Below are 22,919 nucleotides of genomic sequence, written 5' to 3' on the forward strand. Positions count from 1 at the left end.
GGTGGAGAGCAAACCTTCAAATTTGAAGCAAGACCTTGCTTCTTTTCCTTGCTAGGAGAACACCCTTCTCCTAGGCTTCTTTTAGGTCACACCAACCCTTACAAGATTGTAGCAAAGTTTGTAAATGAAATACAAGAATCTCTCTCAATAGATATACAAGTGCAAGCTCACAACTAGAGAATATCAGAATATTAATAAAGCTCAAGTTCTAGGATGAGAGAATATAGTGATGGTTGAAAGTGAAAGCTCAGAGAAGAATTTAAATGGCTTATTGAATGCTCTTGAATGCTCTCTTGAATGTATAATCCAGTGGTGTATTACTTCAGTAAAATGAGCCTTCTTTATATAGACAACCGAGGCTTAATATGTCTGTTAGAAGTAGTTGGAAGTCTTAAATGCAGAAAAGTGCCGTTGAAGATTCAAATAATCTAGAAGAGCCGGCTCTACAAAAAATTGGAGGAGGCTCCAATAAATGGGAGGCGGCTCCAATAACTGGGAGGCGGCTCCAATTCACAAAATGCATTCTACGACACACAATTTGGCTACTGGAGTGCAAAGAGCAGGCTCCTATATTTGGGAAGCGGCTCCAATCCTTGTGTAAGACTAAGAATGAAACACATTTTGTTCTGTGCACTTCCTATTATGAGAGCATGCATAAGTAAAGTTCATGGAAAGATTTTAGGCCTTCTAAAAACTGATTTTTAGAGAGAATATGCATGAACCTAAAAACTTGAGCTTCAGAAGATATTCAAATATGCTTTAACATTTAAATCTAAAGCTCTCACCATCCTATCTACCCTTTTCTCCATTCCCTGACCATGATCTCTTGAGCTTGATGAAGACTTGCTTTCTTCCTTGAAATTGTTTGATTGATCTTTGAAGTTTGAGTCTTTCTTTGATTTCTTGCAATCTTTGAGGCTTCATTGAGTCCATAGCTTGAGTACTTGAATGCTTGAAATAGCTCATCTAGCTCATCATATAAGATATGAACTATATATAACTCAATGAAAATATTAGTACATAAATATCATTAATGGTTTGTAATCATCAAAACCTTTAGATAAAAATCCTTAGGCCAACAGATGGATTGGATTCGAGTTGAATAGTTAGGATTGGAGGTTGAGTTAAAGTTGCGTTATAGTTGAATATTTCATATATCGAATTAGGCTTGAGTTATACTTCTAATCCCTTCAATCCACCCAAGTTGCAGCTTTAAAAATAATAGAGTTTAAGGATGTATTTTAAAAAAACCTTAATTGTGCTTATGCTAGGGGTGCAAACGGTTCGGTTTGTACCGGTTTTAGAGTTTTTTTTGGAACCAATCCGATCCCAAATGTTACAGAAAATCTGGAACCAAACCGAACCATTTGACCAAAGGAACCAAACCAAACCAAACCAAACGTTGAGAAACTGGTTTGGTTCGGTTCGATTCTACTGTTCCTGTTTTTCTTTTCTCTCTCTTTTTTTTTTCTTTTTAGTTTTTTGTTACAAAATTATTCATATTTCAAAATCCAAATGCACAACAATAAACCAAGTTAACCAACACATTCAGAACTTTTAATTCATTTTTCTATGCCACTTCTTGAACTTAAGTGAATACATTAAGAATTGCTAATAACCTAATACATTAAGAATTACTAATTCAACAACAAACATTCAACCACAATTCAGAAAACTAACAAAATTTAGCCACTCTAAATCGATAAAAAAAATAAGAATTATCTAATAAATTAATAAAAACCTAAGAGAATTAAGAGTGGACGGTAAGATTGATATATAGTTGTTACAAACTTCTAAGTGATTTTGACTATAGAATTATATTATATTATATTATATATATATATATAACTTATTAGTTCAGTTAGGTCCAATTTGATCCTAAAGGACCTCAAACCGTGACCAAACTATATCTTTACGGTTTTATAAATTTGAAACTTTGACCAAACCAAATCGTTAACAAACCAAACCAAACTGTCTCGTCCGATTTGGTTCGGTTTGATTTTTGATTTGACTGAATATTTGTGCACCCCTAGCCTGTGCCCCTCTCTGTCACACTAATCATCCAATAAAGTAAAACCATTGTTAAATATGATATGCTGAACTTTCCTTTCATTCCTTTCACATTTATTGTTTAGTCTAATACGGTGTTTGATTAGTAGGAGTGCCATTAATAAATGAAAGCACTCTTCTCTATGTGACTTTTATTTTTCTTTTTGCTTTTTGCCTTTTGTTTTTGTTTTTTTAAATAGATTTGAAAATCTATGTATTCTCCAAAAAAATAAAAATATCAAAACATCATTAATATATAATATAATAAGTAATATGAGAATCTTACAAAAATTTAAATTAACTTGATTTTCTAAATTGAAATCTCAACCAAAGCTGCAAATCTGAGATTAAAAATTTAAAGATGAGATGGACTTGTATTGAATATTTAGGATTTAGGGTTAGAGGTCGAGTTAGAATTACAATAAGGTTGAATATTTCATATGAAATTGGGTTTGAATTGTACCTATAACTCCTTTAACCCATGCAAATCTAAAAATATACCTTAATTATGCCTGTGCCCTCTCTCTCTCTTTGTCATACACACACATCATCATCCAATATAGTAAAACAATTGTCAACTATGGTATGCTGGACATTCCTTTCACATTTGTTATTTAGTGTAGCTTGATGAATACGTTGTTTGATTAGTATGGAGTCACTAATAAACCAAAGTACTCCTCTTTGCGTCTTTTTTTTTAAATTTTTTTTTCCTTTTTAAAATAGATTTGAAGTCCATATATTCTCCAAAAAAATATAAAACCACATTTATTGTTTAGTCTACCTTGATGAATATGGTGTTTGATTCGTAGGAGTGACACTTATAAACGAAAGTACTCTTCTCTATTTGAAGTCTATATATTCTCCAAAAAAAAAAAAAAAAAGAAAAAGAAAAAAAGACTTTTGTGACTAAAAAAACTCATAAAAAAGAGAAAAGTGGGTGTTTAATCAAAGTGACGTCTGGGGTGATGAAAACAAAAACAGTTATTTTAAATAATTGATGAAAGATTAGGAGCAATTTTTATAAATGACCAAAAATTACAATCTCATGATTGCCAAACCTAATTTGTTGGTCAAATCCTTTATTTCTTTTATTCAGTGGATGTCACTTTGATTAAATACCAACTTTTCTTAAAGGTTAGTATATTCAAAGTATTTTGTAGGAGCGTGATGGACTTATATTAAATTTATTTATTTTTTTAAAGCATTTGTGTTGTTATAGTTATATTGTGGGTCATTGTAATAATATAAATTTTGGTGAGGACACAAGTAGAAAATAATCCATGAATATGGAAAAAGTTTAGTAAAACACAACCTATTTATTCGTGGATGTGTGGTCCACCATAACCATGTCCAAAAGTCACCAAATGACCATTTATATTTTACTTTTTCGAATAAGGTTCATTTGTAAGAGTTCAGCAATTGCAAACTTGATACTTTTTCCAAATGTGACAATGACTGTGTGGCTTTTTATTGGTTTAGTTTCTGGATCCACTGAAAAAGTTTAATTTATGGAATAGTTTTGATTAGAAATTATTTCCGATACAAAATAATACTCACTAATTAAAGATCTAATAAGTTCACAGACGGATTAGATATGCCTCTAAAAAAAAAGGATGAATTAAAAAAAAAAAAAAAATCACTAATTGTTTCTGCGCCTCCCCTCTGTCTCACATTCATTGTACTCTCTCCGATAATACTCACTAACTAATTAAAGATCTAATAAGTCTTCTTCTGCTGCTTTGTTGTGTGACTTTTCTTTTTAATTTTTTCTAACCTATTTGCTTATCTATATATATTCTCCAAAAACACCCATATAATATGACGTAAAAGTAGAGAATCTCCATACTAGCTGTTCGTCTAACGTCTGGTTTGATTGGTAGGAGTGACTAAATGAAACTCCTCTTCCATTGTGAGACTTTTCTCTACTTTTTGTTTGTTTATTTATTATTATTATTATTATTATTATTATTATTTTTCTAATAGATTTGGAGATGCATGTATTGTCCAAAAACACCAATATAAGATAACAAGTACTTCTGAGAATCTCACAAAAACTAGAGAGGGTATTAAAAAAATGGTGATTGAGTTGTTGGTATTAGGATTAGTGTGGTTAACAGGAGGAGCATCCTCAGCACCGCTAGCAAAGCGTGGTTGTCCAGACAAATGCGGAAATATTACCATTCCTTACCCATTTGGGATTGGAACGGGTTGCTATGCCAACGACAGCTTTGCAATAACTTGCGATAACTCCTCCAATCCACCCAAACCTTTCATCATTACCAACAATCTCGAGGTGCGTTATATTTACCTATTTGGCCTCGTTGGCATCTATCATCCGGTGCTCGCTTATGATTGTCCAAATGGGACTATTGTTCATCGACTTGCGAATTTGTCCAGTCCTTTTTGGTTTTCTGAAGACTATAATGTTTTCACGGCCACAGGTTGTAACAACCTGGCCTTAATGATGAGCCAAGATCAACAAATTATAGGTGGGTGCGCATCACTTTGCGACAATTCAAATTCAACTGCTGGAGGAAGTTGCTATGGAATCAAATGCTGCCAGACCACAATCCCTCCATCACTCAACTTCATCAATGCATCTCTGAGCAACTTTGGTTCTAAGAATACTACCAATCTTTCAAAAGATTGCAAGTATGCGTTCATTGGGCATGAAGGTTGGTTCAATCATGTCTTGGAAGATCCCTTTGAAATACAAGAAATGGAAGGCGTTCCTGCTGTGATGTCTTGGGGCATGCAAGGAGAATGCAACGAATTGGTGCCTTCTAGTAATACATTATGCGGAGCTAATTCTGTTTGCTACTCAACAGGAAATAGTAACTTTACTTACACATGCGATTGTAAATTTGGCTACGGGAACCCATATCTGCCAGATGGATGTCCAGGTATGCATGTACATATTTTAAGTTCTCATTTTGCAAAAAATAAATTTGATCGCTAGCTCACACACATATATGTATCTAGATCTTAACTCTCATCTATGCACACATACATAAATTTTCAACTACTTTGAAGTGTCTTTGTGTCAACGAATTAGTGGGCTAACTATTTTTGTTTCATCTACAGCGGACAAGAAAAAAACTCGAATGATCATCATAGGTATGCCCCTTCTTTCACATAAACGCACACACCTTGATAGAGTCAAGGCAATTGTGGTACCAAGTTAATTTCAAAACTCTTAATTTCCTAAATATTGGAATTTTAGTTTGATAAAGTGACCTTTCCAACTGAGTTTTGCAGGTATGAGTACGAGTTTTGGGTTCCTACTTCTACTTGTTGGTATATGGTGGTTGTATAAATTTGTGAAGAGGAGAAAGAAACTCATGCTTAAACGAAAATTCTTCAAACGAAATGGGGGTTTGTTATTGCAACAACAACTATCTTCGATCGATCAAGGTAATGTTGAGAAAAATAAGTTATTTACTTCAAAGGAGTTGGAAAAGGCCACTGACCGCTTTAATGACAACCGGATCCTTGGTCAAGGGGGGCAAGGTACTGTATACAAAGGCATGCTAATTGATGGTAGAATTGTAGCAGTTAAAAAGTCCAAGATAGTGGATGAAGGCAACCTTGAACAATTTATCAATGAGGTTGTTATTTTATCACAAATTAACCATAGGAATGTGGTTAACTTGTATGGGTGTTGTTTGGAGTCAGAAGTTCCCTTGTTGGTTTATGAGTACATCCCCAATGGAACCCTTTACCAGTATATTCATGAGCAAAATGAAGAGTTTCCACTTACATGGGATATTCGTGTTCGGATTGCTACAGAAGTTTCAGGGGCTCTTGCCTATCTGCATTCAGCAGCCTCCATACCCATTTATCATCGAGATATCAAATCCACAAACATTTTGTTAGACGAGAAATTCAGAGCGAAAGTGTCGGATTTTGGGACTTCAAAATCAATTGCCATCGATCAAACTCATATGACTACAATAGTGCAGGGGACTTTCGGATACTTGGACCCGGAGTACTTCCAATCAAGCCAGTTTACAGAAAAAAGTGATGTTTATAGCTTTGGAGTTGTTCTTGTTGAGTTGTTAACTGGACAACCACCAATCTCATCAACCAGATCAGAAGAACGAAGCTTGGCAACATATTTCATGGTGATAATGAAGGAGAACCGTTTATTTGACATTCTTGATGCTCGAGTTTCCAAAGAGATTGGGAAAGAAGACATCATTCGGGTCGCTAATCTTGCAAAAAGATGCTTGAACTTGAGTGGGAGAAAAAGGCCTACAATGAAAGAAGTTGCAACTGAATTGGAAGGGATTAGAATATCACATGAAGTATGTACCGTTCAACAAAATTATGAAGATGATGAATATGCAGTACTTGAACTCACAGGACCTTGGGATGTTGCTTCAACTTTGACAGGGTCTCATTTGCATAGGAGTGCATCATCATCACGGGATGTTGCTTCAGTAATTGAACTCACAGGACCTCGGGATGTTGCTTCAACTTTGACAGGGTCTCATTTTCATAGGAGTGCATCGTCATCACGGGATGTCCATCCTTTGTTATTTAAGTAATATATCGTGATTGTTAAAAATGTTTGTTTGCTAGGTTTTTTTTTTTTTTTTTTCCTTCATATTTTGCATCTATGTTGTTTGAATAAATATTGTATCAATCATCACCCTTGTATTTCCTACTTATGTTGTTTAAGAAATCGTGATATGTTTGTTTATAACAAATTTTGAATTTTATATAATACTTTGATTGGTTTTGTTGCCTAACTTGCACGTTGAAGGATAGCATCATTCATTCCATGAAGCCATCTCTGTCATTAGAGCTTACTTTTATTACTAATCCATTCGTTGTTGAAACAAGAATAATTAAATAAATATATGTATGTGTGTTTGTTTGTACTTGAGATTACACGCCCTTGAAATAAATTTTCATTAAGTACTATTAAGCTTTTAAGAGGATTTTTAGAGTTTCATGACAAGTGAAATTGATACATGTGTGTGTGTATTCTCTGTAATATAAAGATACAATCTAGTTTGTAAGAGATAAATACATTATACGTTAGTTATATAGATATATGTGTGCATATAGTGTGTAATATATATGCAAAGACACATACTAGTTAGTATGATGAGATTATATCCAGTTTTGTCATTCTAAATGATATGTATTAAGTCATTCATAATAAAACAATGGTTGATGTGAGCATGCTTGATCTGAGTTCTCATTCATTCGGTTAATGTCTTCATTGGAATCTGGATGCTTTATGGATTTATAGAAGAAACAAACTAATGATTTTAGCGGAATCACATCAGAAGAAAAGCTGGCACAATGGCATCCCTGCATCCTCCTATACAAAGTAAAAGTTCATTATTTTGTGGGAGATAGCTTGTTACACGAGAATCTGGGCGCAGTTGTCCCATTCTTTGCTTTGCTATTCACGACCTTTAATTCTTGGTGAACATGCAAATCATACTCTATTAAGGCAGTAATTTTGTTCTCCTTCAAGGGAATTTTGATTTTGATTTTTTAATGGCTTCCATTGATAAGTAAAATAGAGCTATTCAAATCTAATAGAACTTGTATGGCAAGTTAGAGATGGGGATATATTTTTGATTCAACAAGGGTACTATTCTTAGTAGAAAGTTTTTGCAGCTCTACTGAGGCCAAGCTGGTATGTTTGAGTTGCACTTGTGCTTTGTCATATTTTTAGTAACACCAAAAATTAAACAGAACTTTTGTGCCATAATACCAAAAATAAAATAGAATTTAGACATTTACAAATATTAAATGACAAAAAGAAGAAGAAGAAGAAGTTGAGATTCAATATTAATCACACGAGTCATCACAATGCATTTGAAATGTAATAATTATAATATTATAATAATAAAAAGAAATAATAGAATAGAAAAATTATTGTCTTGGTTTTGTTACCATTAATGATTATTTGTCCTAATTATTTTATGTGGTGTATCAAGTAAAGTTCAAAGATACCTAATTTTGTAAAAAAGTTTAAAGATGCATATAGGATGTTGATGGTGATCGTGGAGGATAAGCATGAAGATGTTTGGCTCACAGAGACTTGGAAATTCAGTGGCTGAAGCTTAGTTAATGGGCGCTATCAGTCAACCACAGCGACTTGGAATGATCTACGAGGCCCCCTCTTTGCTTTGGTTTTCGTCTAGTTTAGCTAAATGTGTCATTTTGTGACATTGACAAAAAAAATTCAGAAAAAGTGACAAGTGTGTGTTTAATCAAAGTGATGACGATGGTGAATATGAGAAAACAAAAACTGTTAGTTAAATAATTGACGAAAGATTATGAGCAATTTTAAAAATCGACCAAAAATTACAATCTTTTGTGTTAGCCAAGCCTAATTTGTTGGTCAAATCCTTTATTTCTTTTATTCAATGGATGTCACTTTGATTAAATACTAACTTTTCTTAAAGGTTAGTATATTTAAAGTATTTTGTAGGAGCGTGATTGGCTTATATTAAATTTATTTTATTTTTTAAAGCATTTGTGTTGTTATAGTTATATTGTGGGTCATTGTAATAATATAAATTTTTGTGAGGAGAAAAGTAGAAAAATAATCCATGAATATGGAAAAAGTTCAGTAAAACACCACCTATTTGTTCGTGGATGTGTGGTCTACCATAACTATGTCCAAAGGTCACCAAATGACCATTTATAATAATGTTTATTTGCAATTTGCATTAGTCATCGGGACTCTATGTCATGGGTCAACCTCGGGTTCACAAGTCTAAGCAAGTAATATAATATCTGTTTTCACTTGTAATTAAATGTGTCATTTCGATCTTTTTGAACCTAGATGTTGGTCTTTGGTTGAATTTTCCAATTTTATAGAATTGTTTGAATTCAATTATTTATGAAATTTGATATTATTTTATTTCATCACAAATACTTTTCAATTCTATTTCCTTCATATATATATATATATATATATATATATATATTTTAGAATAACTACTCAAGATAGAACTAAAACATATGATAGAGAATTCCTTAAGGAAGCAGGATACAACTACATCCATATTATTGAATGAACATGCAAATCATACTCTAGTAAGAGCTCCTAATTTCGTTATTTTGTTCTCTTTCAAGAGAATTTAGATTTTTTAATTTATTATTGGCTTCCATTGATAAGGAAAATAGAGCTTATCAAATCCAATAGAACTTGTATGGCAAGTTGTGGATGGAGATATTTTTTTGATAATTGAAAGTTTATGCAGCTCTTCGTGATGAGCAATAGCGGCAAATAATTTCCTCGAATAAAGAAGATCATTTTGTTTTTTTTCCCAGAAGGTATAAAGTGGATTATTGTTAAGTTGGTTTCTGTGAGCCGTGATCAAAGTTGCACACATGCTCTAGCAAGCTTTGTTATAAGTGCAGTAACACCAAAAATATAATAGAATTTACGTGTAGTAATACAAAAAATAAAATAAAATTTAGACTTCTACAAATATTAAATAACAAAGGTTGAGATTCTATATTAGTCACACGAGTCATTTATAGTCATAATGCATTGGAAATGTAATAATTATAATATAATAATAAAAAGAAATAATAGTCCTTGATTTTTTACGTGTAGTCCTTGATTTTTTTGACACTTATTTTTGTTAATGATTTATACTTTAAAGATGTTTAAAGATATACGTGCATGTGGGCTATGTAATCGTGGAGGATATGCATGAGGGGCATATTTGAATTGGCTCACTTGGACTTGAGACCTGGAAAATCAGAGGCAAAAGCTAATTGCAAACATGATACTTTTTTTTAAAAAATTGTACTTATGAGTAATTTAAATGAAACTAAATAAAGATAAATTTAAAAATTTAATGATGATGAATTGAATTCGAGTTGAATAGTTAGGATTGGAGGTCGAGTTAAAGTTGCGTTAGAGTTGAATATTTCATATATCGAATTAGGCTTGAGTAATACCTTCAATCCATTTAATCCATTTAAGTTGCGGATCTAAAAATAATAGAGTTTAAGGATGCATTAAAAATAAACCTTAATTGTGCCTGTGCTAGGGGTGTTCACGGTTCGGTTTGGACTGATTTTAGAGTTTTTTGGAACCAATTCCGTCTTAATGGTTACAGAAAATCTAAAACCAAACCGAACCATTTGACCAAAAGAACCAAACCAAACCAAATAGTGAGGAACCGATTTGGTTCAGTTCGGTTCCGCAGTTCCCTTTTTTTTTTTTGTTACAAAATTATTCATATTTAAAATCCAAATGCACAACAATAAACTAAGTTAACCAACACATTCAGAACTTTTAATTTATTTTTCTATGTCACTTTTTGAGTTAGAGTGAATATATTCAGAATTGTTAATAACCTAAGACATTAAGAATTACTAATTCAACAATAAACATTCAAACCACAATTTAGAAAACTAACAAAATTTAGCCACTCTAAATCAATCAAAAAATAAGAATTATCCAATAAATTGATAAATGACTGTAGGATTGAGATCTCGTTTTTGGTATTTAATTTTGAAAATAGAAGTTTAGAAGAGAAAAAAAGGGAGAAAGAGATGGGAAGCAGATGTATTGTAGAATTTTTTTTTTTTTTATTGTAGATTGTAGGGTATAAGTATATTTGTATATGGTATTTGTGCTTGTGGTAAAAATTAACTTAGTCGAGTAAACTTTTTTAGCTCTGTGCTGAGTTGGCGATCTCTAGATGATGATGTGGCATAATTTGAACAAGTGGCTAGATCACAGCCGTTAGATCCTCAATGGATCGCATCCGTTGAAAGGTGCCATGCAGACGATTTTTGCCCATGTATGTGTGGGTACTACTGCATGAAATCATGGAGGATATGCATGAGGAAATTCAGTGGCCAAAGCTTAGTCAAGGGGGGCTATCAATCAATCAACCACGGTGACTTTTAATGGTCTACAGGGCTCGCTTTCTGGACCATACCAAAATTAATTGCAAACTTGATAATTTTTCCAAATGCATATTAATTGCAAACTTGACAATATTGACCTTTCTATTATTTTGTTTCTGGATCATTACAAAATTTGTCCTATGGATGGATCTTCAATTAAGATTAGTTGATGAATTTTTTTTTTTTAAATTAGTTGTGATACAAAATAATTACGGATGCAATTTGGTCCGACAATCTTAACCCATCTCTGAGTATAATATGATTTTTAAATGATTTGAGCAACCAAGGGTTGGACTTATCTCGATCAACTCAAACTTAATTAGAGTTGGATTTAGTCCCAACCCGAGCCTAACATGAATCCAAACCTTAATATTATTATTTTTATATATTTTCTATTTTTAATATATATATTATATATAATATTCAAATTATGATCACTTTAATTTCTTTAGAATTTATTTGTAATTCATTAGAAATTTACACAAATGGTTTTTTTTTTTAAAAAAAAAAAAAAAATTGTGCTTATGAGTAATTTAAATGAAACTAAATAAAGATCAATTAAAAAATTTAATGATGATGGATTGGATTCGAGTTGAATAGTTTGGATTGGACGTTGAGTTAAAGTTGCGTTAGAGTTGAATATTTCATATATCAAATTAGGCTCGAGTTATACTTCCAACTCGTTCAATCCACCCAAGTTGCAGCTCCAAAAATAATAGAGTTTAAGAATGCATTAAAAATAAACTTCAATTGTGCCTGTGCTAGGGGTGCAGACGATTTGGTTTGTACCAGTTTTAGAGCTTTTTGGAACCAATCCGGCCCTAACGGTTACAGAAAATCTGGAATCAAACCGAACCATTTGACCAAAGGAACTAAACCAAACCAAACCAAACCAAACGGTGAGAAATCGGTTCGGTTCGGTTTGGTTCCACAGTTTCTGTTTTTCTTTTTTCCCTTTTTTTTCTTTGTTTTTTTGTTACAAAATTATTCATATTTCAAAATCCAAATGCACAACAATAAATCAAGTTAACCAACATATTCAAAACTTTTAATTTATTTTTCTATGCCACTTCTTGAACTGAAGTGAATACATTAAGAATTGCAAATAATCTAATACATTAAGAATTACTAATTCAACAACAAACATTCAACCACAATTCAGAAAACTAACAAAATTTAGCCACTCTAAACCAATTAAAAAATAAGAATTATCTAATAAATTGATAAAAACCTAAGAGAATTAAGAGTGGACTATAAGATTGATAATTGTTACAAACTTCTAAGTGATTTTGACTATAGAATTATACTATATTATATATATAATTTAACATATATATAAATACATATATAACTTAATATTATTTAGGAATATATATATATATAAGACTTAGCGGTTCGGTTCGGTTCGGTCCGATTTGGTCCTAAAGGACCTCAAACTATGACCAAACTGTATCTTTACGGTTTTACAAATTTGAAACCATGGCCGAACCAAATCATTAAGAAACCAAACCAAACTATCCCGTCCGATCTGGTTCGGTTTGAAATTTTGATTTGACCGAATTTCTGTGCACCCCTAGCGTGTGCCCCTCTTTGTCACACTGATCATCCAATATAGTAAAACCATTGTTAAATATGATATGTTGAACTTTCCTTTCATTCCTTTCACATTTATTGTTTAGTCTAATACGGTGTTTGATTAGTAGGAGTGACATTAATAAATGAAAGTACTCTTCTCTATGTGACTTTTATTTTTTATTTTTTCTTTTTGCCATTTGTTTCTGGTTTTTAAATAGATTTGAAAATCTATGTATTCTCCAAAAAAATAAAAAAATAAAACGCCAATATATAATATAATAAGTAATATGAGAATCTCACAAAAATTTAAATTAACTTGATTTTCTAGACTGAAAGCTCAACCAAAGTTGTAAATCTGAGATTAAAACTTTAAAGATGAGATGTACTTGTATTGAATATTTAGAGTTTAGGGTTAGAGGTGGAGTTAGAATTACATTAAGGTTGAATATTTCATATGAAATTGGGTTTGAATTGTACCTATAACTCCTTTAACCCATGCAAATCTAAAAATAAACCCCTGTGCCCTCTCTCTCTCTCTCTCTCTCTCACACACACACACACACACACATCATCATTCATATAGTAAAACAATTGTCAACTATGGTATGCTGGACATTCCTTTCACATTTGTTATTTAGTGTAACTTGATGAATACATTGTTTCATTAGTATGGAGTGACTAATAAACCAAAGTACTCCTCTTTGTGACTTTTTTTTTTTTTTTTTTTTTTTTCCTTTTTAAAATAGATTTGAAGTCTATATATTTTGCAACAAAAAAAAAAAAAAAAAAAAAAACCACATTTATTATTTAGTCTACCTTGATGAATACAGTGTTTGATTTGTAGGAGTGACACTTATATATGAAAGTACTCTTCTCTATTTAAAGTCTATATATTCTCCTAAAAAAAAAAAAAAAAGGCTTTTGTGACTAAAAAAACTCAGAAAAAAGAGAAAAGTGGGTGTTTAATCAAAGCGACGTCCAGGGTGATGAAAACAAAAACTGTTATTTTAAATAATTGATGAAAGATTATGAGCAATTTTATGAATGACCAAAAATTGCAATCTCATGATAGCCAAGCCTAATTTGTTGGTCAAATACTTTGTTTCTTTTATTCAATGGATGTCACTTAAATACCAACTTTTCTTAAAGGTTAGTATATTCAAAGTATTTTGTAGGAGCGTGATGGACTTATATTAAATTTATTTTATTTTTTAAAGCATTTGTGTTGTTATAGTTATATTGTGGGTCATTATAATAACATAAATTTTGGTGAGGACACATGTAGAAAAATAATCCATGACTATGGCAAAAGTTTAGTAAAACACCACCTATTTATTCGTGGATGTGTGGATCACCATAACTATGTCACCAACACCACCTATTTATTCGTGGATGTGTGGATCACCATAACTATGTCACCAAATGACCATTTATATTTTACTTTTTCGAATAAGGTTCATTTGTAAGAGTTCAGCAATTTGCTTTTTAAACTATTGATAGTCATCTGGTGTCTAACTCTTATAATAGTTAGTGAGTTCACATGTCTAGCAAGTAACATAAATAACATAATATCTGTTTCTTCACTTGTAACTAAATCTGTCATTTTTAACCTTTTTGAACCTAAAATATTAGTCTTAAGAGTCGAATCTTCCAATTTTATAGAACTGTTTAGATTCAATTTATAAATTGTTGATGGCAGAGAAAATCGAAAAAGAAAGTTTCAGAACGGTAAGAAATTGTTCTACCGTCGTGTTTTAGTATATTCAATAGTCAAATAAGTTGTTGATGTGGTGCCTTAATAGTCGTAAGATTAAATACCTGGTTGGAGAGAACTTTTCTTGGAAAGGATCCGTTCCCTTTTGTTAATAATTATAAATTTTAAAGATACACGTGGATGTGGGCTACTGTAATCGTGGAGGATATACGTGAGGATATTTGGCTCACATGGACTTGAGACCTAGAAATTCAGTGGCCAAAGCTAGTCAAGGGGCGCTATCAAGCAACCAACCACAGTGACTTATAATGGTCTACAGGGCCCAGCCCCCAGGATCAAACCAAAAATAATTGCAAGCAACCAACCACAGTGACTTATAATTTTTCCAAATGTGACGATGACAATATTGAGCTTTCTATTATTTTGTTTCCGATCACTCCAAAATTTGTCTTATGGTGGATCTTTAATTAATATTAATTGAAGAAAAAAAAATTAAAATTAGTTGTGATACAAAATAATTAGGGCTGCAATTTGATAGGATAAACTTAACCCAAGAGTCTAATCTAATTTTTAAAGGACTTGAGTAATCACTTTTACAATAGGGTTGGACTTATCTCAACTCAAACTCAATTAGAGTTGGATTTGGTCTCAACCTGAGCCTAACATGAATCCAAACTTTAATATTATTTTTGTACATATTTTTTATTTTAAATATATTATATACAATATTCAAATTATGATCAATTTGATTTCTTAAGAATTTATTTTTAATTTATTAAAAATTTCCACGAATGGATTTTTTTTTATAAAAAAAAATTGTGCTTATGAGTAATTTAAATAAAACTAACTAAAGATCAATTTAAAAATTTAATGCTGATGGATTGGACTCAACTTGAATAGTAAGGATTGAAGGTCGAGTTAAAGTTGACGTTACAGTTGAATATTTCATATATCAGATTAGGTTTGAGTTATATCTCCATCCCGTTAAATTCACCCAAGTTGCAGCTCTAAAAATAATAGAGTTTAAGAATGCATTAAAAATAAACTATAATTGTGCTTGTGCCGCTCTCTGTCACACACACTGATCATCATCCAATAAAGTAAAACCATTGTTAAATATGATTAAGCTGAACTTTCCTTTCATTCCTTTCATATTTATTGTTTAGTCTACCTTGATAAATATGGTGTTTGATTAGTAGGAGTGACACTAATAAACGAACATACTCTTCTCTACGTGACTTTAATTATTTCATTTTCCCTTTTGTTTCCTTTTGTTAAATATGATGGGACTAAGTATCATCGAGTTGTGATTTGTCCAGTCATTTTTGGTTCTCTGAAAGCAGTAATGCTTTCACGGCCACAGGTTGTAACAACCTGGCATCAATCTGCAACCCCAACATCTCAACTGCTGAAGGAAGTTGCTATGGAATCAATTGCTGCGAGACCTCCATCACTCAACTTCATCAATACATCTCTCTCCAGATTTATTAATGAATATTCCAACTGATCATTGATCAATTATAATCCGAAAGAGTGCAATTATGCGTTCATCAGTTATTCTTCAATCTCGATCAATGCATCCAATACATCATTGATCAATGACGTGCAAGAAATGAAACCTGTTTTTGATGCTGTGCTGGAATGGGGCATGCCCGGAGAGAGCAGCGAATACACACCCGCAAATGGTTATTGCTGGCCAACAATTAACTTTACTTATGCATGCCAATGTAATTTTACTCGTGGATACCGATATGAGGATCAAAACCCATATGTATCCGATGGATGTCCAGGTATGCATGTACATATTTTAATTAACTACTCATTCTGCAAATATAAATATGGTCCTAGCTGTCATCTATGCATCCGTACAAAATTTATTATTCTGCCTAATACTGAAACATGTCAAACTTTGCATACTCGTTCACAACCACTTTGTGATGAATTTCTGTCAAGCTAGGCACGTGACATACAAATTAGTTGGGTAACCATTTTTTTTATTTATTTTGCTTAATTATTAGATATTGATGAATGTGCAGGACCTCCAGCGGACAAGAAGAAAATTCGAATAACTATCATAGGTATGCCCTTCTTTCTCACAAATGCACAGGCACCCTAACAGAGTCAAGACAATTTGTTGTACCAAGTTAAGACCAAAACTACGACATTAATTCTAAAACACCATTTTTCAGTAAATATTGGATATAGTCTTTCAATAGAAATGTGATCCTCAAAAATATTTAAGAAGAAAGAAAAATAAGAATGAGAAAGCACACTACTTCATCCCAACTCAAGCCCAATAGAGTATTTCTCTTTAAATTTTGAGATGTTCTAAAATAAGTGTCCCTTTCAAAACTCTTAATTCCCTAAATTTTGCAGTTATTAGTACGGCTTTTGGATCCCTACTTCTATTTACCTGTACACGGTGGCTGTATAAATTGGTGAAGAGGAGAAAGAAACTCAGGCTCAAACGAAAGTTCTTTAAACGAAATGGAGGTCTTTTATTGCAACAATAATTGTCTTCCACTAACAAGGTTATGTTGAGAAAACCAAAGTTTTTATTTTAAAGGAGTTGGAAAAGGCCACTGACCGCTTTAATGACAACCGGATCCTTGGTCAAGGGGGGCAAGGTACTGTATACAAAGGCATGCTAATTGATGGTAAAATTGTAGCAGTTAAGAAGTCCAAGAAAGTGGATGAAGGCAACCTTGAACAATTTATTAACAAGGTTGTTATTTTATCACAAATTAATCATAGGAATGTGGTTAGCTTGTATGGGTGTTGTTTGGAGTCAGAAGTTCCCTTGCTGGTTTATGAGTACATCCCCAACGGAACGCTTTACTAGTATATCCATGAGCAAAATGAAGAGTTAATTTCCACTTACCTAGGATATTCGTGTTCGGATTGTTGCTGAAGTTTTAGGGGCTCTTACCTATCTGCATTCAGCAGCCTCCATACCCATTTATCATCGGGATATTAAATCCACAAATATTTTGTTAGACGAGAAATTCAGAGCAAAAGTGTCGGATTTTGGGACTTCAAGATCGATTGCCATTGATCAAACTCACATGACCACAATAGTGCAGGGGACCTTTGGATACTTGGACCCGTAGTACTTTCAATCAAGCCAATTTACAGAAAAAAGTGATGTTTATAGCTTTAGAGTTGTTCTTGCCGAGCTGTTAACTGGACAGCAACCAATCTCATCAACCAGATTAGAAGAACGAAGTTTGGCAACATATTTCATGTTGATAATGAAGGAGGACCGTTTATTTGACATTCTTGATGCTCGAGTTTCCAAAGAGGTTGGGAAAGAAGATATCATTCGGGTCGCTAATCTTGCAAAAAGATGCTTGAATTTGAGTGGGAGAAAAAGGCCTACAATGAAAGAAGTTGCAACTGAATTGGAAGGGATTAGAACATCACATGAAGTATGTACCGTTCAAAAAAATTATGAAGAGGATGAATATGCAGTAATTGAACTCACAGGACCTTGGGATATTACTTCAACTTCGACAGGGTCTCATTTGCATAGGAGTGCATCATCATCACAGGATGCCAATCCTTTGTTATTTAAGTAATCGTGATTGTTAAGAATGTTTGTTTTTTTTGTTTTTTTTTTTTTTTTCACTTCATATTTTACATCTATCTTGTTTGAATAAATAGTGTATCAATCATCACCCTAGTATTTCCTACTTATGTTGTTTAAGAAATCGTGATATGTTTGTTTATAACAAATTTTGAATTTTATATAATACTTTGGATGGTTTTGTTGCCTAACTTGCACTCTGAAGGCTAACATCATTCATTCCATGAAGCCATCTATGTCATTAGAGCTTACTTTTATTACTAATACATACGTTGTTGAAACAAGAATAATTAACCAACGGGCCCTTATTTGGGAGGTTAAGGGTTCAAGCCTTCATGGACGCATGTGTGTGTGTGAGTATCAACTAAGAAAAAAAAAAAGAAACAAAGAAACAAGAATAATTAAATAAATATATGTCTGTGTGTTTGTTTGAGCTTGAGATTACACGCCCTGGAAATAAATTTTCATTAAGTACTATTAAGCTTTTAAGAAGATTTTTAGAGTTTTATGACAAGTGAAATCGATACATGTGTGCGTGTATTATCTGTAATATAAAGATACAAGCTAGTTTGTAAGAGATAAATACATTATACGTTAGTTATATAGATATATGTGTGCATGTAGTGTGTAATATATTTGCAAAGACACATACTAGTTAGTATGATGAGATTATATCCAGTTTTGTCCTTTTAAATGATATGTATTAAGTCATTCATAATAAAACAAGGGTTGATGTGTGCATGCTTGATCTGAGTTTCTCATTCATTCGGTTAATGTCTTCATTGGAATCTGGATGCTTTATGGATTTATAAAAGAAACAAACTAATGATTTTAGCGGAATCACATCAGAAGAAAAGCTGGCACAATGGCAACCTGCATCCTCCTATACAAAGTAAAAGTTCATTATTTTGTGGGAGATGGCTTGTTACATGAGAATCTGGGCGCAGTTGTCCCATTCTAGCCCGTGCATGCATGCTTTGCTATTCACGACCTTTAATTCTTGGTGAACATGCAAATCATACTCTATTAAGGGCGGTAATTTTGTTCTCTTTCAAGGGAATTTTGACTTTTGATTTTGATTTTTTAATGGCTTCCATTGATAAGTAAAATAGATCGAGCTATTCATTTTAACCAAAAAAAGAATAGAGCTATTCAAATCTAATAGAACTTGTATGGCAAGTTAGAGATGGGGATATATTTTTGATTCAACAAGGGTAGTATTCTTAGTAGAAAGTTTTTGCAGCTCTACTGATCCTCAACATGATGAGCAAGTGTGGCAAATAATTTCTTTAGATGGAAAGGATCATTGTGAAGCTGGTATGTTTGAGTTACACTTGTGCTTTGTCATTTTTTTAGTAACACCAAAAATTTAGCAGAACTTTTGTGCCATAATACCAAAAATAAAATAGAATTTAGAAATTTACAAATATTAAATGACAAAAAGAAGAAGAAGAAGAAGTTGAGATTCAATATTAATCACACGAGTCATCACAATGCATTTGAAATGTAATAATTATAATATAATAATAATAAAAAGAAATAATAGGTTAGAAAAATTGTAGTCTTGGTTTTGCTACGATTAATGATTATTTGTCCTAATGATTTTTTGTGGTGTATCAAGTAAAGTTTAAAGATACCTAATTTTGTAAAAAAGTTTAAAGATGCATGTAGGATGTTGATGGTGATCGTGGAGGATAAGCATGAAGAAGTTTGGCTCACAGAGACCTGGAAATTCAGTGGCTGAAGCTTAGTTAATGGGCGCTATCAGTCAACCACAGCGACTTGGAATGATCTACGAGGCCCCCTCTTTGCTTTAGTTTTCTTCTAGTTCAGCTAAATGTGTCATTTTGTGACATTGACAAAAAAAAATTCAGAAAAAAAAGAAAAGTGAGTGTATAATCAAAGTGATGATCGACAACGGTGAATGTGAGAAAACAAAAACTGTTAGTTAAATAACTGATGAAAGATTACGAGCAATTTTAAAAATCGACCAAAAATTACAATCTCATGATAGCCAAGCCTAATTTGTTGGTCAAATCTTTTATTTCTTTTATTCAATGGATGTCACTTTGATTAAATACTAACTTTTCTTAAAGGTTAGTATATTTAAAGTATTTTGTAGGAGCGTGATTGGCTTATATTAAATTTATTTTATTTTTCAAAGCATTTGTGTTGTTATAGTTATATTGTCCGTCATTGTAATAATATAAATTTTTGTGAGGACAAAAGTAGAAAAATAATTCATGAATATGGTAAACCTAATAGAGAATTCCTTAAGAAAGATGTCTATATTATTGAATGAACATGCAAATCATAAGGGATAAGGGCTCCTCATTTTGTAATTTTATTCTCTTTCAAGAGAATTTTAGATTTTATTTATTTATTATTGCCTTCCAATTGAACTTGTATGTGTTGGAGTTGTACTGCACAATTAACCAAATTTGATTCCAGTTGTTGTGTCGAAAATGCAAAATAACAACGCATTCTATTCGAGGAATAATCAAGCAATCACAAAGGAAAAAAAATCACACACAAGAACACAAGATATACATGGTTCACTTAAATCTTAGGGTTACATCCATGGAGCACACCGAATAAATTCACTATGAAAAAGATGAAGAATTACAATGGAGAATTCTCTCTCAATCTTTCTCAATTGCTCTCTCTTGTATTGGCACAATTTTTTCTCTAATTTTCACACACTCTAAAATCTGATTAGAGTTGATATTTATAGAGTCCCCAAACTTGTCCTACAAGAACTTGCCTTTTGTAGAATCCAAAACCAATAAGGAAGTTAAATCAGATCAGGAAACTGATTTTCCCTAAACTAACAAGGAAGTTAAAACAGATCAGGAAACTGAATTTTCCCTAAAATTTAGTACTCTTAAAGTTTCTATACAATTAAACATTCCTAAAAATTAATTAGACTCCACAAACCACAACAATCTTCCACTTGGAGGCTGGAGCACTTGTAAACCCATTCCATCTTCTTCTCATGCATGTTTCATATATGTCGGTGCGCTTCTTTCTATCTTCAAGCTAGAAGACCGACTGAAGCTACGCACAGCTTCAGTTTCTCCATAGTCACTATCTTGGTCAACATGTCAGCCGAATTCTTGGTGCCAAGTATTCTCTCAAGTGTCAACACCCTATCTTCTAATAAAGATCTGATGAAGTGATACCGAAGTCCTATATACTTGGTCCTTGAATGAAATGCTGAATTCTTTGCCAAATGTATCGCACTCTGACTATCACTGTGCAAAACATTATTCACTTGTTCGAATCCCAACTCTGTCAACAAACCTTGTAACCAAATTATTACCTTGCTGGCCTCTGTCATCGCCACATAATCTGCCTGTGTAGTAGATAACGCTACAATCTTCTGTATTTACAAAACCCAACTAATTGCAGTTGTACCCACCATGAACACATACCCGGTAGTACTTCTTCTGTGGTCCACCTCACCAGCAAAGTCTGAATCTACATAACCATGAAGCTTCACTTCGCCCCTCTTGAAACATAGGCATTTGTCTGTGGTACCCCGTAGATATCTTAATACCCACTTCACTGCTTCCCAGTATAGCTTACCTAGATCCTTCATGAACCTGCTTATTGCTCCCACTGCATATGCAATGTCTGGTCTTGTGCACACCATGGCATACATCAAACTTCCAATGGCTGAGGCATATGGAATTTTAGCCATGAAGTTTTTCTCATCTTCTGTCTTCGGACACTGATCTTGAGATAATCAGAAGTGATTAGTTAAGGGAGTACTCACTGCCTTAGCATTATTAATATTGAACCTCTTCAGAATCTGTTTAACGTACTCAGCTTCAGACAACTGCAAAGTACCTTTTTTGTTTGTCTCTGCTAATCCTCATCCCAGGAATCTGCTTCGCTGCACCATGATCCTTCATCTCAAATTCACTAGACAACTGCTTCTTTAATTTGCTGATTTCTTCAAAATCAGAACCTGCCACTAACATGTCATCAACATAAAGTAGAAGGATAATGAAACTTGACTTAAACCTATTAAAGTAGTAGCACTGGTCAGCGTTGCACTTGTTATAGCCATGTCGCTTCATAAAACTATCAAACTTCTTGTACCATTGCCTCGGGGCTTGCTTTAAACCATATAAGCTTTTCTTCAACTTACACACTAGTTTCTCTTTCCCTTTGACTGAGAAACCCTCCGGTTGTTGTATGTAAATCTCTTCCTCTAGATTACCATGGAGGAAAGTAGTTTTGACATCTAACTGCTCAAGGTGCAACCCCTCTACTGTAACAATGCTAAGAACTGAGCAAATGGTACTCAGTTTCAAAACAGGGGAAAAAATGTATGTGTAGTCAATGCCTTGCTTTTGCTGAAAGCCTTTGATCACCATTCTTGCCTTGTATCTCTTAGAACCATCATGTTCCTCTTTCACCTTATACACCCATTTGTTGTGAAGACCTTTCTTCCCCATGGGCAACTTGGCTAGTTCCCATGTTTTGTTGGAGATAAGGGAATTCATCTCATCTTTCATTGCAAGCTCCCAATTGCTAGCATCTTTAACCTGATATGCTTCATTATAACATTCAGGCTCACCATCATCTGTGAGCAACATAAAATCCAAATATTTCCTATTCGGTACATGAGGTTGCGTAGACTTTTTGGGTGCAGGCATAGGAGTTGAAATCTGCGGTGAACTATGCTCTGTGAGTTCTGGCCAAGAACCCTCATCTGTTTGCTCCGCGTCAATGCTCTCTGGATCATCATCTAACTCAACAAAATCAGGCTTACTCTGTACAGGACTAGTCAACTGTGCTGCATCTCTATCCTTGTACATCACCTTTTCATTGAAAATCACATCTCTACTTCTGTTGATTTTCTTATTCTAATTATCCCAGAGTCGATAACCAAACTCATCTCCGCCATACCCAATGAAGATGCATTTTAGTGAATTGGGGTCGAGCTTTCCCCTAGCATGGTCACTAATATGCATTTATGCAATACAACAAAAAACTTTCAACATTGAAAGATTTACCTCTTTGCCACTCCATACCTCTTCTGGTATTCGATGCTCCAAAGGCACCGATGGTCCATGA

General features: G+C 33.1%; 1 protein-coding gene and 1 pseudogene across 2 annotated transcripts; both read left to right on the forward strand.

Annotated features, from left to right (window-relative positions):
- The first annotated feature begins 3,590 nt into the window (after positions 1 to 3,590).
- On the forward strand, positions 3,591 to 6,803 carry LOC132283205 (wall-associated receptor kinase-like 22). Of its 2 annotated transcripts, XM_059785235.1 has the most exons (4): positions 4,218 to 4,342; positions 4,491 to 4,952; positions 5,134 to 5,166; positions 5,308 to 6,803. In XM_059785235.1, the coding sequence occupies exons 2-4, from the start codon at positions 4,511 to 4,513 to the stop codon at positions 6,597 to 6,599; spliced, it is 1,767 nt and encodes a 588-aa protein (XP_059641218.1). In that variant the 5' UTR covers positions 4,218 to 4,342; positions 4,491 to 4,510; the 3' UTR covers positions 6,600 to 6,803. The 2 variants fall into 2 exon arrangements, with proteins under 2 accessions (XP_059641147.1, XP_059641218.1); XM_059785164.1 differs by having other exon boundaries at positions 3,591 to 4,952.
- Positions 6,804 to 15,353: 8,550 nt separating this feature from the next.
- Positions 15,354 to 18,002, forward strand: LOC132283358 (wall-associated receptor kinase-like 10; annotated as a pseudogene).
- Positions 18,003 to 22,919: the final 4,917 nt, after the last annotated feature.

This window comes from Cornus florida, unplaced genomic scaffold, assembly GCF_030987335.1.
Source record: "Cornus florida cultivar Cherokee Brave unplaced genomic scaffold, ASM3098733v1 CherokeeBrave_3.0.0_Hap2_Chr01, whole genome shotgun sequence".
Classification (NCBI taxonomy): Eukaryota; Viridiplantae; Streptophyta; class Magnoliopsida; order Cornales; family Cornaceae; genus Cornus; species Cornus florida.